The sequence below is a fragment of the Salmo salar genome, chromosome 03 (assembly GCF_965601325.2).
Source record: "Salmo salar chromosome 03, fSalSal1, whole genome shotgun sequence".
Classification (NCBI taxonomy): Eukaryota; Metazoa; Chordata; class Actinopteri; order Salmoniformes; family Salmonidae; genus Salmo; species Salmo salar.
In genome coordinates, this window is record NC_138293.1 from 39,322,055 (window position 1) to 39,340,889 (window position 18,835).

General features: G+C 44.4%; 1 protein-coding gene across 3 annotated transcripts in view; it reads right to left on the bottom strand.

Moving 5' to 3' along the window:
• The window catches only part of LOC106600087 (rap guanine nucleotide exchange factor 4), a 42,267-nt gene that overhangs the window by 6,469 nt on the left and 16,963 nt on the right, over positions 1-18,835 (bottom strand). For all 3 annotated transcript variants that reach the window (XM_014191432.3, XM_045714829.2, XM_082973496.1), the window contains 12 exons: positions 18,498-18,644; positions 9,698-9,770; positions 9,546-9,610; positions 8,777-8,883; positions 2,918-3,039; positions 2,501-2,684; positions 2,292-2,376; positions 1,821-1,881; positions 1,666-1,742; positions 1,139-1,285; positions 440-620; positions 191-269 (listed from right to left, as the gene is read on the bottom strand). In XM_014191432.3, coding sequence (XP_014046907.1) covers positions 191-269; positions 440-620; positions 1,139-1,285; positions 1,666-1,742; positions 1,821-1,881; positions 2,292-2,376; positions 2,501-2,684; positions 2,918-3,039; positions 8,777-8,883; positions 9,546-9,610; positions 9,698-9,770; positions 18,498-18,644 — 1,328 coding nt within the window. The remainder of the gene's footprint in view (positions 1-190; positions 270-439; positions 621-1,138; positions 1,286-1,665; positions 1,743-1,820; positions 1,882-2,291; positions 2,377-2,500; positions 2,685-2,917; positions 3,040-8,776; positions 8,884-9,545; positions 9,611-9,697; positions 9,771-18,497; positions 18,645-18,835) is intronic.

The following is an 18,835-nucleotide window of genomic DNA, read 5'->3' on the forward strand; positions in this document are numbered from 1 at the left end:
GCACTGAGATGCAGCGCCTTAGACCGCTGCGCCGAGACAAAAGGGCAACGTATAACATTACTGTAACCTATGTGTAGCCTACTGAATATGCCAAGAAGAGAAACGGGAGGGAAAGAGAAAGAAGGAGAAGACAAGAGGAGAGAGAAGAACGGAGTGAAAGAGAAGAGAGTCGGAAGGAGAAAAAGGATATTGTGCCATGAGCAGTTGGCAGAACTGGCTGTTAGGCATGAAGACACAGTGCATGAGAACAAAGTCATCTACCGCAGGATCTGAGAGGGGGGGGGGGGGGGGGGAAAGAGAAAAGAGGAAGAAAGAGAATAATATTAGAAAACAGATATTCATTCATATCCACCAACCCATCATCCAGTCCTATACAGTACCGGTCCCTCAACCCTGGCAACTCGCAGTGTGTGGAAGCTAGGGGTGTGTGTGTGTGTACCTGGGTCAGCGTGGTGTGTGTCCATCCTCATGGTCTCCAGGAAGTGGTCCAGGATCTTCTCAGAGGTTCCAGACATCACAGTGTACTTGATGTTTCCCAGAGTAGAGGCTCTGGGACTCTTCTCCAGGACCAGCACAGCCTGCTCATGTTCCTTCAGGCGCACAGTATTCGCCTCCACATCCTGAAGTAAATGACAGTATGGTACAGTCACAGAACAACGAGCCAGATGTTTCACCGGACGGATAAATCTGAAGCATCCAGTTGGCATTTCCACTCACCACCAAATATGGTGATGAGAGGAAGCCCAGTGGTCGACAGCGGGAGAAGACAGCGCGAGATGGATTTTGGCCGACATTGGACTCATTTTCTCATCAATGAAACATTTGATCTCAATACAGTTTTCTGTTCCCAAAACGGCAAACAGAGTGGACTAAGTTATGTAGACTTTACCCTTTGCCAAAGTCTCAAAACATTTAGTTGTTTAGAAGGAGTGCAAGGGCGCATTTAGTTATTCCTAATGGAAGTAAGCAAAACACATAGAACACGCCACAAGGGTCTCGCTAGCTCGTGCTTAGCTATGCCCACTTCCTTTCTTGTTCTGCCCACTATGATGAATTTGCTCCCATTGGAAACGGCAGGCTGTGGTCTGTCTTGGGTTCGTTTATAAAAACAAATATTTGCTACAGTATAAAACTCTACCCTGAGTATCCTGTTGAAGTCTTCCTTGTCCACTCGGAGGAAGTGACAGTTGTCTTCTCTGAGGACGATGGAGGCAGCTCGAGCAGAGTCTGTCACCAGCGCCAGCTTCCCAAAGTCATCTCCCTCGTGCAGGGTACACACCACACCCTGGTGAGAAACACACACGGTTAAAAAAAAAACCAGACAATTCAGACAGCTAGAGAAGTGCTCGCATGAATGAATATTCTGACCAATCAAACTGTGTGTGTGTGTGTGTGTGTGTGTGTGTGTGTGTGTGTGTGTGTGTGTGTGTGTGTGTAATCTGAGACCCTTAAACTAGTCATTCACTGTGACGACTTATGATGAGCAAAGTCAGAGTTTCCAAAACTGTGGCACAGGTCCCTCTAGGGGTATACAAGCCAGCTGTTGTATGTAACACCATTACTGTTGGTCAGAACCAGTTTTGTAAGTATCATCCGGTGTAGGCCCATAAATCATGTGAAACATATTTCCATAGACAAAAATAAATGAACACACACAAGTCCTACCTTGCCGTAGATGACCACATTGACAGAGCCCTTCTGGATGATGTACCAGGATGTGCCCTCCTCACCCTGGTTAAACACTGGAAGGAGAAGAGACAACTTAACGTGTGTCCCTAAAACACACACACACACAGTACGGACGTGAGAGCAGGACTTACACACGGTTCCTGCTTTGGCGTGGGACTCAAATATCAGAACACTTGCCAGCTCCCTCTTCACCTGCAAACGAGATGAGGACAGTTCATTTTAGCATTTGGGACTTCTACTATGAGCTCGTCAGAGCAACATGGCTTTGCCGAAATGAAAAGAGTCTAGACTCACAGTGTCGGAGAGGTGGGATAAGGCTCACAGTGTCGGAGAGGTGGGATAAGGCTCACAGTGTCGGAGAGGTGGGATAAGGCTCACAGTGTCGGAGAGGTGGGATAAGGCTCACAGTGTCGGAGAGGTGGGATAAGGCTCACAGTGTCGGAGAGGTGGGATAAGGCTCACAGTGTCGGAGAGGTGGGATAAGGCTCACAGTGTCGGAGAGGTGGGATAAGGCTCACAGTGTCGGAGAGGTGGGATAAGGCTCACAGTGTCGGAGAGATGGGATAAGGCTCACAGTGTTGGAGAGGTGGGATAAGACTCACAGTGTTGGAGAGGTGGGATAAGGCCTTGATGTGAAGCAGCTCATCATAGATGATCTCCAGATCGTCACCTGTCCTCTGACCAGGACTAGAAAGACACAAAGAGAGAGGAGATTTACATTACATTTCAAATTCAATTTATTAGATCAAACGCATGTTTGAGTGTTTAGCGTGTGTGTGTGTGTGTGTGTGTGTGTGTGTGTGGTACTGACGGTTTGCGGAGGATCATGCGCAGCAGGGCGTCAGGTCCTATCTGGGCAAGGAAGAGGATGGTCTCAGGAAGCTCTTCCTCACTCTCTCTCTTCTCCTCCTCGCTAGGCAACGGGGTGTCCTCCTCCTCGTCGTCAAGGAAACGGTAGAACAGGTACTTGTCCTGGAAACCCAGCTCTTGGTCCACTGGGGGAAGGAGGCACACACACACACGGTCAGTAAATCACTGACCCAACATAGTGGGAAAGCTGGAAAAGGTCCAAGGGGAGGGAACTCTAACCTTTTCATCCAATGGGTTTTGAGAAGGAGGTCGAGAAGAGAGGACGTGAGGAAATGCAATTGAGATTCTCCCTATATGTGTTGAAATGGTTAAAGAACTTTGAAAGTGTTGTGTCCAGCAGAGGGCAGTGTAGTCTCACCGTGGTTCAGTACGCCCTCCTCCAGCAGAGCCTGCCACATCCCTACAGCATGAGAGCGAGTGTGTACACAGGTACTCTGTTGCACCAGCCAGTCTACCAGCTCTGTACCTACACAACACTGCCTGCAAGACACACACACACACACAGCGTGACAAAGTAACACAAGCATGCATACTGTATGTATGTGCACAAGCTCTTAAGGCCACTGCTAACCTAATGTAGCAGGCGTTTGCTTTTTTGTTTTCTTTAGGGGAAATGTAAGTTTGGTTGAAAATACTGTATCCCTGAAAACCAGAAACATCCGCTTTTTGCCAAAGCCGGGGGGTGGGCGACTGCAGACTAGGTTCTGTTTGCGCCTAGCAAGGCCCAGCTAGCTAGCTAGCTATTGTTAACATACAGGGAGAATGCGAGCACGCCTTGCTCGCATACCCCCTGTATGTTAACAATAGCTAGCTAGCTAGCTGGGCCTTGCTACCAAACTTTGACTTCGGTTTTGCCAATGGAGTATGCTAGTATTATGCTGTTTGATTAAAAAGTTGTACAGGTCTTTAGTTTAGTTGGCTTGCTTGCTTTCTCTGCATGAGTAAGCCTACGCTGCTAGTCTAGCTAGCCAGCCAAGCAGCTGGAGCTAACAAACACTTAATTGAAAAATCCCATTCATAGTTCCCACCCCTACAGTTGACCAATCCCCAACGAAGAGGCTTAGACTTCGGCTACCAAACTTCAACTTGCCTCATGTATTTTTTTATGTGTGCGCGAACAAGCGGAGAAAAAAAAAAAAACAGCTGAATACCAAAACGAACAACAAAGGCACAAAATGTTGTTATAATATATGCGAAGCGCAGCGCCATGTTTCCACTAGAATCAGAATGGCGCTGGAAGGTATAAAAATGTTTTGTTGTTGCGCTGACTAACTTTTTTTGCGCTATCGTTTTCTTTGACCGAAAAGACATCGGAAAAGCGATCGCTAAACTTGATTTAATGAAGATTTCTACTTCAATGGGTCGTCGGCGCAGGACATACTGCTTACCCTGGACGAGGCCCTAATCCTTGACACTCGGAAGAGAAAGAGACGGCGATATAAAGGCTGACGTACGTGCACCCTGATGAAACTGCGGCGACGAGTAAATAAACCGCCTCTACCCTCTGTTCTATTGGGGAATATATAAAATCACTGGAGAACAAACTGGACAAGCTCCGTCCGAGACTATCCTATCAACGGGACCTGAAGAACTGTAATACCCTATGTTTCTCAGAAACTTGGCTTAACAAGGACATGCATAATATACAACTAGCTCATTTTTCGGCGTAAGGAGGGTGGTGTGTGTCTCTTTCTTAACAGCTGGTGCGCAATCTCTAATATTAAAGAAGTATCGAGGTTCTGCTCGCCTGAGTTGTGTATGTATTTACCTCCATAAGCAAACAAGAAAATGCTCACCCAGAGACGGCGCTCCTAATGGCCGGTGATTTTAACGCACGGAAACTGAAATCCGATTTACCAAATTTCTACAAGCATGTCACCTGTGCAACAAGTGACGGAAAAAAACTCTAGATCACTTTTACTCCACACATTGAGACGCCTCCAAAGCTCTCCCTTGCCCTCCATTTGGCAAATCTGACCATAACCTTATCCTCCGGATTACTGCTTACAAGCAAAAACTCAAATAGGACGTACCAGTGATGCACTCAATACGGGAGTGGTCCGATGAAGCGGAGACTAAACTGGTTTGCTAGCACAGACTGGAATATGGTCCAGGAGTTTACCACATCAGTCACCGGCTTCATTAATAAGTGCCATGGATGCATAATCCAACCAGAAGCCATGGATTACAGGCAACATCCACACTGAGCTAAAGGCTAGAGTTGACACTTTCAAGGAGCGGGACACAAACCCCAGACGCTTATAAGAAATCCTGCTACGCCCTCCGACGAACCATCGAAGAGGCAAAGCGACAATACAAGGCTAAGATCGAATTTTACTACAACGGCTTTGACTCTCGTTGGATATAGCCGGCCTTAAACTATCACGGATGTGATGACCCTCCCACTCTGTCTGCCGTATTCTTTCTCTTTGCTCTTGTTTCCTTATTAGGATGCCGGTGGGCGGAGCCAGGAGGGTCGTCAGCAACATGGGACACCTGGGCTCGGGTGTGTCCCAGGAGAAATACACCACTTCCCCATTCATGAAGGAGACTCTCTCCATGCAGACACCTTTATAGATTTTGTTGTGGTAATTTTGTGGCCATTTGTTTGTTTGCTTTGGCACCTTTCAACACCCCGCATTATCACATGTATGCATGCAAACACTCACTTACACTACTGATTACACACACCATTGTTAATTGTATTTAGTTTAATTTATTTAATACATATATTTTGTTATTCCTTGTCTCCACGTTGTCTCTCTTTTATTACAAACTTTGAGCCGGTTCGTGACACGGATTACAAAGGAAAACCCAACCGCGAGCTGCCCAGTGACGCGAGCCTACCAGATGAGCTAAATGCCTTCTACGCTCGCTTAAGGCGCAAGCCACACTGAACCATGCATGAGAGCACCAGCTGTTCCGAGTGACTGTGTGATCACACTCTCCGTTGCCGATGTGAGTAAGACGTTTAAACAGGTTAACATTCCCAAGGCCGCAGGGCCAGATGGATTACCAGGATGAGTACCAGCTGGCACTTAAGTGTCTTCAATTACATTTTCAACCTCTTAATGACCCGGGAGGTAATACCTACCTACAAGTTAAGAAGACCACCATAGTCCCTGTGACCAAGATTGGCAAGATCACCTGTCTGAATGACTATCACCCCATAGCACTTATATCTGTATCCATGAAATGCTTTGAAAGGCTGGTCATGGTCTACATCAACACCATCATCCCAGACCCACTCTAATTTGCATACCGCCGCAACAGATCCACAGATGACGCAATCTCTATTGTCACATACTATCCAGTCAAATCAGGGGTCAGCGTGGCAGAGTTGATGTTGCCTACCCTCACCACATGGGGTTGGTCCATCAGGAAGTATTGGATCCAGTTGCAGAGGGAGGTGTTCAGTCCCAGTGTCCTTACGTTTGTTGATGAGCTTGGAGGGGACAATGGTGTTGAACATTGAGCTGCATTTAATTAACAGCACTCTCACATTGGTATTCCTCATATGGGGATTAAAGACTGGGACAAAAAGAGGTTGAAAAAGGACAGTGAATATGCCTGCCAGCTATTATGCGCATACTCTGAGAACCGCATCCTGGAATAACGTCTGGCCCTGCGGCCTTGTGTGAGGGAGATCATCCAGTCCTCTGGTTAGGTGGGGGCCCTCACGCACGGCACGATGTTGTTATTGTCGAAGTGTGCATAAAATGCATTGGGTTAGTCTGGTAGAGGCATCGTTGGGCAGATCACGGCTGGGTCTTCCTTTGTAATCCGTAATTGCCTGTAGCCCCTCCCACATGCCTGTGTAATATGATTTCGCCTTATTCCTATATTGTCCTTTTGCTCGTTTGATGACTCTGCGGAGGTCGTAGCGAGACTGCTTGTACTTGTTCCTGTCCTCAGCCGTAGCCTCAGGGTTGTCTGCCCTGTGTGGGGTAGCCCTTTTCTTTTAGTTTAGCGCCAACCTCAATGTTAATCCAGGGATTTTTGATTGGGGAAGAAGCGAACCTTCACTGTGGGGGGCAACGTCGCCAATGCATTTCCTAATGAAGCTGGTGACGTAGGTGGTTATGCCTATGAACATATTCCAATCAGCACTAGCAAAGCAGTCCTGTAGCATAATCTCTGATTCTGATGACCATCTCTCAACAGAGCCAGACACGATTTGTTGTTGATGAAGAGGCAAACCCCTCCCCCTTTCGATTATCCTGACTCCACTGTCCTGTCCACTTGGCAGGGATGTAAAAAGTACTAAGTTGTCATACTTGAGTAAAAGTAAAGATACCTTAAAAGAAAATGACTGAAGTAAAATACTTAAGTATGAAAAGTAAATGGAATTGCTAAAATGTACTTAAGTATCAAAAGTGAAAATAATTTCAAATTTCTTATATTAAGCAAACCAGATGGCACAATTTTTTATTTATTTTTTAAATTGATGATAGCCAGGGTCACACTCCAATACTCAGACAAAATTTATAAATGAAGCATTTGTGTTTAGTGAGTCTGCCAGATCAGATGCAGTAGGGATGACCAGGGATGTTCTCTTGATAAGTGTGTGAATTGGATAATTTTACTGTCAAAATGTAACAAGTACTTTTGGGTGTCAGGGAAAATGTATGGAGTAAAAAGTACATTATTTTATTTCGGAATGTAGAAGTAAAAGTAGCCAAAAATACTTAAGTAGTATTTGAAAGCATTTTTACTTAAGTACTTTACACCACTGGCACTCGGTGAATGGAGAATCTATCTATCTTGTCCGAAAGCCATGTCAATGGAACTGGGGCAATAACCGTTTTGCGGTCTTCTAACAGAAAAACCTCAATAAACTTGGGTATACTAAATGCATGTGTCGATAGATGACAACTTGTCATCACCATTTATCAATTTACACAGTATCTGTGAGAAAATTATTTAGGTAAATGGCCAAAGCTGAAAAGGAAACAACACTTTTTTGACTGGATAATTTCAACGAATCACCACCTCACACTGACTTCTAAATAGCGACGGGGGTTGGCTTTCATTTGAATGACAGCTTAACCCTCAAATCCATGAATTCTAGCCACAATGGTGTGAAAATGACAGCTACGTTCCAAGTCCCACTACGGACTGGCGCGGATGACAAAAACACTTGTACTGAACCAAAGATATTGACCGGTGTTAAGCAATTGATTTTGTAAGATCGCGATGACTATAAACTCTAATACTAACATCACCAATCTGCGGTAAAAAGGATGTGTATTTCCTGTCATTCTTGTGTGGTGAAAACATTTGTGTAATGTAGTAACACGTTCTGTCCACCATAGGGAAATTAGCGTAATCACATAATTAAATATGTCAAAGTAATTCAATATTTGAATATATAAATGATAGTAATTGTAGCACACTCACACATTTCAATTTGTTTCTCCCTACTTTAACCATGAAAATGCTCATAAGCACAATTTAACCAGGCACTCTAGACTAGAGCGTCCATAGGGGCTGAACGTTTGACATCCCTACATTCACTTTTGCTTTGTGGCCGTAGTGGGAAAGGGGCTTCTCCCGCCATTCGACGCAGACCCGAGCCTTGGCTTCCGCAAGACGAATGCGACCAACTACACTATAACCATTCTACGTGCGTGGCTTCCCTGCTGTGTGAATGCAGAATCAAGTCAAGTAACGGATAGGGAGTTCTGCTGTGCTCCAACGCTGTCACCGAGAGGTTCACCAGACGAATGGACTTTATTTCAAAGTAAAAGGTAGGCCTAAGTGCATTTTCCTTTACAATTTAACGGGTTAGGCTGCTGTTGAGGGTGAGGCTACTTCATGAGAATAGAATCCCTTTAAATGCATTTGATTTATTGTTTTGACGACACTGACATTTTGAGTCATTTTTAGTGCCGCCTATCAGATGCAACTGTGGAAACTACATCGATCTATGGCTTGAGCTGAGCTGAGCAGTGTGCCATTTTCTCGGCTGATACGAAATACCACCATCAGAGCTATCGCTTGTTTATCTTGATTACAACGGTGTTTACATTTGGTGAACATTTTTGTCAATTTCGGTTAATAGTCTATGTTACTCTGGTTGTTGGAGCTATCTGTTGTATGGTGAACTCGGGCTTCATCAAGGTTTATTTGAGTAAATCTGGCTTTCATAATAGCCCGTGCTCACCCAGCCGCCAACCTTTAGCGCACGCCATTGAAACACATGCACACCCCACACCTGTATGTCTTGAGGTGGTACTTCCTGTCTCTGATCATGTGGGGTGCTCTGGAGAGGATGGCGTTCCGCATCACCTTCCCCCCTCGCTGCAGCTTCTCTGACTGAACCTAGAGACGTCACACAGGAACAGTAACAATCAGTGAGAGTCTCAGCCGCCAGGTTTTAATCATTTAAAGGATGTGCTGAGAAATCCAGGGGGCTTTCATTTCATGCCTCTGGCAACATAAGCCTCCCCCCCCCCCCCCCCCCCCCCCCTCACATTTACTATATACCCGCTAAGACGTGAATCACAACCACCCAACCTATCGTAACACTCCCAGTTTCCATAGCAACCACACAATTGCTGTCTGCGATGGTGGAGCCATGAATGAAAGGTGAGAAAAGAGGAGAAAAACCCAAATCACACCCACACAGAGAGCTACTTCTGCCACAGCTCAGAACTACAAAAGAGGGCATCATAATTTGGCAGATGCTACCGTTTGTTCCGTGTACATAAATTACCTTTCATTAGCATAACTACAGAGGTAGCGGTGTGTGTGTCTGCGTGTTTGGTTGTGTGAATACTCTTAGAATACACACACACACACACACACACACACACACACACACACACACACACACACACACACACACACACACACACACACACACACCGCAGCTTAAAGTCTTACACTGTATACAGATTTTAAAAAAGACAGTAGTTTGGGTTTAGTTGAGCACGATAAGTGATATCACCGTCACTGTATAACATTGACACGGGCCATCTTACCTTGTTGAGAGACTTGTTCATGAGGCTGAGAGTATTGGAACCTAGACTGTCTTTGTCTGCCAGCCCTGAGGGAGAAGGGAGACACAGAGGTATCACCATGGTGATATATGCTATATTTATACTATACAGTCAACTGCATCGCAGTTACTCACGATCATTGTTGGATCCACTCTCCATGGCTCCATATGGAGGGGCCAGAAGTCCAGCCATACACTGACGGTACTTCTACAACACAACGCACACAGCATTAGTCATCATAACTGATAAACACACACACACACACACCTCATCTGTCTGACCCTCCATTACCATTAGTCTGAACAGGGCTCTAGTGCCTTACTCCTCATCCCTTCACAATAACAAATGTGTATGTATATGCTGTTCAATCGTGGCCAAAAGTTGAGAATGACACAAATATTAATTTCCACAAAGTTTGCTGCTTCAGTGTCTTTAGATATTTTTGGCAGATGTTACTATGGAATACTGAAGTATAATTACAAGCATTTCATAAGTGTCAAAGGCTTTTATTGACAATTATATTAAGTTGATGCAAAGAGTCAATATTTGCAGTGTTGACCCTTCTTTTTCAAGACCTCTGCAATCCGCCCTGGCATGCTATCAATTAACTTCTGGGCCACATCCTGACTGATGGCAGCCCATTCTTGCATAATTAATGCTTGGAGTTTGTCAGAATTTGTGGGTTTGTGTTTGTCCACCCGCCTCTTGAGGATTGACCACAAGTTCTCAATGGGATTAAGCTCTGGGGAGTTTCCTGGCCATGGACCCAAAATATCGATGTTTTGTTCCCCGGGCCACTTAGTTATCAATTTTGACTTATGGCAAGGTGCTCCATCATGCAGGAAAAGGCATTGTTCGTCACCAAACTGTTCCTAGATGGTTGGGAGAAGTTGTTCTCTGAGGATGTGTTGGTACCATTCTTTATCATGGCTGTGTTCTTAGGCAAAATTGTGAGTGAGCCACTCCCTTGACTGAGAAGTAACCCCACACATGAATGGTCTCAGGATGCTTTACTGTTGACATGACACAGGACTGATGGTAGCGCTCACCTTGTCTTCTCCGGACAAGCTGTTTTCAGGATGCCCCAAACAATCGGAAAGGGGATTCATCAGAGAAAATTACTTTACCCCAGTCCTCAGCAGTCCAATCCCTGTACCTTTTGCAGAATATCAGTCTGTCCCTGATGTTTTTCCTGGAGAGAAGTGGCTTCTTTGCTGCCCTTCTTGACACCAGGCCATCCTCCAAAAGTCTTTGCCTCACTGTGCGTGCAGATACACTCACACCTGCCTGCTGCCATTCCTGAGCAAGTTCTGTACTGGTGGTGCCCCGATCCTGCAGCTGAATCAACTTTAGGAGACGGTCCTGGCGCTTGCTAGACTTTCTTGGGCGCTCTGAAGCCTTCTTCACAACAATTGAACCGCTCTCCTTGAAGTTCTTGATGATCCGATAAATGGTTGATTTAGGTGCAATCTTACTGGCAGCAATATCCTTGCCTGTGAAGCCCTTTTTGTGCAAAAGCAATGATGATGGCACGTGTTTCCTTGCAGATAACCATGTTTGACAGAGGAAGAACAATGATTCCAAGCACCACCCTCCTTTTGAAGCTTCCAGACTATTATTCGAACTCAATCAGCATGACAGAGTGATCTCCAGCCTTGTCCTCGTCAACACTCACACTTGTGTTAACGAGAGAATCTCTGACCAATGTCAGCTGGTCCTTTTGTGGCAGGGCTGAAATGCAGTGGACATGTTTTGGGGGGGATTCAGTTCATTAGCTTGGCAAAGAGGGACTTTGCAATTAATTGCAATTCATCTGATCACTCTTCATAACATTCTGGAGTGTATGCAAATTGCCATCATACAAACTGAGGCAGCAGACTTTGTGAAAATGTATATTTGTGTCATTCTCAAGACTGTATATGAATATGTTGTATTTGTATGCAGTACAGGATCTTAAGTTGTATTTTTCTTATTTTACATTTGTGTTGCTGTTCTCTTCTATTACTGTTATGTATTTTGTCATGTTTTATGTTTTGTGTGGACCCCAGGAAGAGTAGCTACTGCAACAGCTAACAGGGATCCAAATAAAATGCCAAAAATAGCCATGTTCTGGTTGAAGGCATTCAGTTATACAAGACTAGGTATCCCCCATTCCCTTTCGAACGAGCACACGCACGTACGCCAGCACACACAGCCTACAACCTTCCCTCAAAACAAAGCCCTTTGTCACCTAGGGACCGTTTACATGTGGAACATCTCAAATGACCTAACAAACACACATGCACGAGGCTGTATTCTAAATCAGGGTCAATGAGTACAGCAAGGACAACAGAGTGCAGTGGAGTGTTTAGCAAGTGTGTGTTAGCGCCTAGGGCTGTGGCCGTCATACATTTTTGTCAGTCGGTAACTGTCATGCAAATAACTGTCGGTCTCGTGGTAATTGCCCGTTGATTAACATAAAACACGTTTAGCATCTCCGGCCTTCCACTACACTTTAAAATGTGCAATAAATACATTATTTATTTATTTTAGGCAGGTCTAAAGAAACAAACATGATATGAAGAAAAATGTTGCCGCCTATTTCAGTAGAACAGCATAGCATATTCTGAGTCGTCCTTATGTAAGGCCATGATCTGGCTATGCCATATGGCTGTGGGCTACACTAGTTCATTTAGCAGACAAGATTTGCTTATAAGTGCTGTGGCATTATTTTATATTATTTTATAGTAAGAAGAATACAATTGAACATAGCTGGATGAAATAGAAAGGCTATTTTTACCAAACTGTTTCTGAGAGAGTGCGCACATGCGGCTATTCTGTGTTGAGCGGTTAACAAAGTGATAATTTGAAACAGGTCCTCCTATATGCTTAATTTAGAGTTATTAATGTAACTTTAGTTGTGATACAAACCTTATGCTATATGTTTTGATTTGTAATACATTCTAAGGATGCATAATGCGACTAACGATGATTTGAAGGAAAAAAAAGTCTCATGAAAGGAAAGCGCTCTGCTCTGTTTATTGCGCAGGCTGCACACACTTAATCAGTCTCTCATTCACAATTTGACAAACACTTGATAATATTCTCACCCATCAGACTATTATCAATTTAATCTGGTTTTTACATATGGCCAACTAATGTGTGTGGAATTATTGTTTATATATTATGGCCCACAAAAAAAAATAAACATGTCATCCGTAGACTGCACTCGAATAGTAAATGGAGGTTACAGTGCCTTCAGAAAGTTTTATAGCCTGGACTTATTCCACATTTTGTTGTGTTACATCCTGAATTCAAAACGGATTACATGTATTTCTCACCCATCAACACCCAGTACCACATAATGACAAAGTGAAAATGTGTTTTTATAAATCTCAGCAAATTTATTGAAAATAGAAATTCATAAGTATCTAATTTACATAAGTATTCACACCCCAGACTCAATACTGTGTGGAAGCACCTTTAGCTGCGATTACAGCTGTTAGTCGTTCTGGGTAAGTCTGTAAGAGCTTTCCACACATGGATTGTGCAACAATGTTCTTTTCAAAATTCATCAAGCTCTGTCAAATTGGTTGTTGATCATTGCTAGAGATTTAAGTCAAAACTGTAACTCGGCAACTCTTCGTAAGCACCTCCAGTGTAGATTTGGCCTTGTGTTTTAGGTTATTGTCTTTTTTTAGTAAGTTTGTTGGGGACTAATGACCATCAGCGGCACCAGAGGACAGTTTTGGAGAAGCCTAGCTACTGTGACTCAATGGTCATGTGGAATTTGACTGCGGTCATGACTCGTGACTGCCGTTGCGGAGGTAAGACGGTCACCGTAACAGCCCTATAATAGCCCCACTCGCTCTTGTGTTCATATCCATATTTCAAGACAAATATTGCAGATTGCTTGATTTCCTTAACCCTGCCTGATTGCTCAACACACACATGGATAAACTTACAAACATTCTCCAGTATTATGTCATTCTGAACTCTAACGTCTCTTAAGTCATTACCAGGCAAGCCCATGCCTTCAGGAGTCTGCCAAAACACACACAGGAAGAGAGGTCCTTTAACATTCAGGAACCTGCTGACGCACGCACACACACACAACCAACAATCAGCTGATTAATCACATCTGCACCAAAACCATAAGACACACACACACAACCAACAATCAGCTGATTAATCACATCTGCACCAAAACCATAAGACACACACACACAACCAACAATCAGCTGATTAATCACATCTGCACCAAAACCATAAGAGTTTACCGGGTGTTTGTATTTTCTATCAAGTCATGAATGAATACACACGCACGCACGCGCGCGCGCACACACACACACACACACACACACACACACACACACACACACACACACACACACACACACACACACACACACACACACACACACACACACACACACACACACACACACACACACACACACACACACACACACACACACACACACACACACACACACACACACACACACACACACACACGAGTAAACTCACCCAGGGTCTATTCTAAGCTCTATGTCTGGGAAGATCCCCTAAGAGGTGCCCTCTGCTCCTGTAATCCACATCACACAGTACTACCCCCGAGGTCTCCTCTCTCACACACACACGCTCAGTCCTCTTTGAAACAGCGCTCCAGTTCTTAGCATCTCTCTAAATGAGCCAAGCGCCCAACCAAGCAGAGGTTGCCACGACAATCACAGCTTTTCAGAGAGCGAGAGAAAGGGGGAGAGTGTGTGTGTGTGAGAGAGAGTGCGAGTGTGTGAGAGAGACGGAAGGACGATAGACAGACAGCATTTGTTTCAGAGAATCCCAAAGAAACCAAAAATGTTAATAATGTAATTATTATGCAAAGACCATTCAAATCAAATGTATTTGTCACATGCGCCGAATACAACAGGTGTAGCATTACCATGAAATGCTTACTTACAAGCCCTTAACCAACAACGCAGTTTAAAATAAAACAGAGTTAAGAAAATGTTTACTTAATAAACTAAAGTAACAAGTAAAAGAAAACAACAATAACAACGCTATATACAGTTGAAGTAGGAAATTTACATACACTTAGGTTGGAGTCATTAAAACAAATTTTTCAACCACTCCACAAATTTCTTGTTAACAAACTATAGCTCTGGCAAGTCGGTTAGGATATCTACTTTGTGCATGACACAAGTAATGTTTCCAACAATTGTTTACAGACAGATTATTTCACATATAATTCACTGTATCACAATTCCAGAAGGTTAGAAGTTTACATGCACTATGTTGACTGTCCCTTTAAACAGCTTGGAAAATTCCAGAAAATGACATCATGGCTTTAGAAGCTTCTGATAGGCTAATTGACGTCAATTGGATGTGTACCTGTGGATGTATTTCAAGGCCTACCTTCAAGCTCAGTGCCTCTTTGCTTGACATCATGGGAAAATCAAAAGAAATCAGCCAAGACCTCAGAAAAATAATTGTAGACCTCCACAAGTCTGGTTCATCCTTGGGAGCAATTTCCAAACGCCTGAAGGTACTACGTTCCTCAATACAAACAATAGTACGCAAGTATAAACACCATGGGACCATGCATCCGTCATACCGCTCAGGAAGGACATGTGTTCTGTCTCCTGGAGATGAATGTACTTTGGTGCGAAAAGTGTAAATCAATTCCAGAACAACAGCAAAAGACCTTGTGAAGATGCTGGAGGAAACAGGTACAAAAGTATCTATATCCACAGTAAAATGAGTCCTATAGCGACATAACCTGAAAGGACGCTCAGCAAAGAAGAAGCCACTGCTCCAAAACCGCCATAAAAAAGCCAGACTACGGTTTGCAACTGCACATGGGGACAAAGATCATACTTTTTGGGTAAATGTCCTCTGGTCTGATTAAACAAAAATAGAACTGTTTGGCCATAATGACCATCGCAATGTTTGGAGGAAAAATGGGGAGGCTTGCAAGCCGAAGAACGCCTTCCCAACCGTGAAGCACGTGGGTGGCAGCATCATGTTGTGGGGATGCTTTGCTGCAGGAGGGACTGGTGCACTTCACAAAATAGATGGCATCATGAGAAAATACAATTATGTGGATATATTGAAGCAACATCTCAAGACATCAGTCAGGAAGTTAAAGCTTGGTCTCAAATGGCTCTTCCAAATGGACAACGACCTCAAGCATACCTCCAAAGTTGTGGCAAAATGGCTTAAGGACAACAAAGTCAAGGTATTGGAGTGGCCATCACAAAGCCCTGACCTCAATCCTATAGAACATTTGTGGGCAAAACTGAAAAAAACGTGAGAGAGCAAGGAGGCCTACAAACCTGACTCAGTTACACCAGCTCTGTCAGGAGGAATGGGCCAAAATTCACCCAACTTATTGTGGGAAGCTTGTGGAAGGCAACTTGAAATATTTGACTCATGTTAAACAATTTAAAGGCAATGCTACCAAATACTAATTGAATGCATGTAAACTTCTGACCCACTGGGAATGTGATAAAATAAATAAAACCTGAAATAAATCATTCTCTCTACTATTATTCTGACATTTCACATTCTTAAAATAAAGTGGTGATCCTAACTGACCTAAGACAGGGAATTTTTACTAGGATTAAATGTCAGCAATTGTGAAAAACTGAGTTTAAATGTATTTGACTAAGGTGTATATAAACTTCCAACTTCAAGTGAGTTACAGGTTATTCGAGGTAATTTGTACATGTAGGAAGGGGTAAAGTGACTATGCATACAGCAGATAATAAACAGCGAGTAGCAGCAGTGTAAAAACAAAGGGAGGCCATTTGATTAATTATTCAGCAGTCATATGACTTGGGGGTTGTAGCTATTAAAGATCCTTTTGGTCTTAGACTTGCCGCTCTGGTACCATTTGCCGTGCAGTAGCAGAGAGAACAGTTTGACTCAGATGACCATAGTCTGTCCATTTTTTGGGCCTTCCTCTGATAGCGCCTAGTATATAGGTCCTGGATGGCAGGAAGCTTGGCCCCGGTGATGTACTGGGCTGTAAGCACTACCCTCTGTAGTGCTTTATGGTCGGATGCCGAGCAGTTGCCATACCATGCGGTGATGCAACCGGTCAGGATGCTCTCGATGGTGCAGCTGTAGAACTTTGAGGATCTGGGGAGACATGCCAAATCTTTTCAGTCTCCCGAGGGGGAAAAGGCATTGTCGTGCTCGCTTCACGACTGTCTTGGTGTGTTCGGACCATGATAGTTTGTTGGTGATGTGGACACCAAGGAACTTGAAACTCTCGACCCGCTCCACTACAGCGCCATCGATGTGAATGGGGGCGTGTTCGGCCCTCCTTTTCCTGTAGTCCACGATCAGCTCCTTTGTCTTGCTCACGTTGAGAGAGAGAGAGAGGTTGTTGTCCTGGCACCACACTGCCAGGTCTCTGACCTCTTCCCTATAGGCTGTCTCATCGTTGTCAGTGATCAGGCCTACCACTGTTGTGTCGTGTTGGAGTCGTGCTTGGCCATGCGGTGGTGGGTGAAATGGGAGTACAGGAGGGGACTAAGCACACACCCCTGAGGGGCCCCCATGTTCAGGATCAGCTTGGCAGATCTGTGGATCTGTTGGGGTGGTATGCAAATTCGAGTGGCTCTAGGGTTTCCGGGATGACGGTGTTGATGTGAGCCATGACCAGCCTTTCAAAGAATTTCATGGCTACCGACGTGTGTCGTGGTAGTCATTTAGGTAGGTTACCTTCGCTTTCTTGGGCACAGGGACTATGGTGGTCTGCTTGAAACATGTAGGCATTACAGACTCGGTCAGGGAGAGGTTGAAAATGTCAATGAAGACACTTGCCAGTTGGTCCGCGCATGCTCTGAGTACACATCCTGGTAACCATCTGGCCCTGTGGCCTTGTGAATTTTGACATGTTTAAAGGTCTTGCTCACATCGGCTACGGAGAGCGTGATCGCACAATTGTCCGGAACAGCTGGTGCTCTCATGCATGCTTCAGTGTTGCTTGCCTCCGGCACCATTATCATTCTAGTGTGTAAATTCTAAGAAACATGTTACCAGGTAAACAGCACTGAAAAAGTACTGTAACAAATATCAAATAATGATTACATTTATCATTAAGTTAATGGCTAACCTTTCCTCTGCCTCCTCTTATTCCACAAGACAGAAGTTGACACCCTTTGGGGTGACTGTGTGGTGTCTGTTAAAAGCCATGTCCCTGAGCGCCTGTAGTAATACTATTGTATCATCTGTCAAATGGTGTGACTCTCAGTCAGTGTGAGCTGGCCCTGGGGAGGTGTCATGACAGATCTAGCTTTCAGACACTTTTGTGGTTTCCTCTCCTTTAACCAGCGTGATATGCTACTTAAAGACAATGGCAACAGTAAGAGACTGGCACCAAGGCTAATATCCCACACTGTTACACTGTATGAATCATAATCTCTTCCTGTGTCAAACACACACACACACACTTGACATAAGATCAAAACACTGAGGTTTTTATGTCCATTGTAAGAGCTACAGCCTCAGACACTCTCTCTCTCTGATCTATCTCTAGACTCCTAGAATAGACACCAGAGAAGAGAGAGAGCTAAGAGAGGGAGAGCTGAAGAAAGACTGCCAGGAGGAGAGTGCACTTAGCACAGAGACAAAAAAAACACTCTTAGCCCACTAGCGCTATACTTCCTCCACATCTTACTCCTCCTCTCTCCCACTTTCAACTGCTGGACACTTTAAAGACGCCCCACCACCCTCAAAAACACTCACACACACGATGACTGGTTCAGTTGTAGTATGTATCATCCCAATGCTCCCAGGCAGTGAAAATGACAGCAGGTTCCACAAGCCCACACAAACAGGCTGTACTGGAGGCCTGGTGTTAACAGTGGACAGCCCTCTTGTGGCCAGAGCATGAACCCCTTCAGAATTTGAATTGTGCGTCTCTCTCTTCCTCTCTCTCACCTCCCATAGACTCTTGAACTCTCTCTGTTCAATGCGGAGCAATTCGCTGGTCTCTCTGCTGACGATGGTGGCGTGGCGAGGAGTATTATCCAGAATCGACTCTCCAAACGCCGTCCCGATTCCCAGCGTGCAGATAGTGACTGCATCCTAGACACACACAGGCAGAACACACTCAATTTCATTAACTTATTTGATTACATTTGATTCAGTTACATTCAAACCTATTCAAGTCAATAAATCTGTCGACAAAAGGGCAATTCATTTCTAGAGCAAGAACAAACACCGCATACAGTAAGTACATCAGCACTGAGGATAGTTCGACTGCATTTACACAGGCA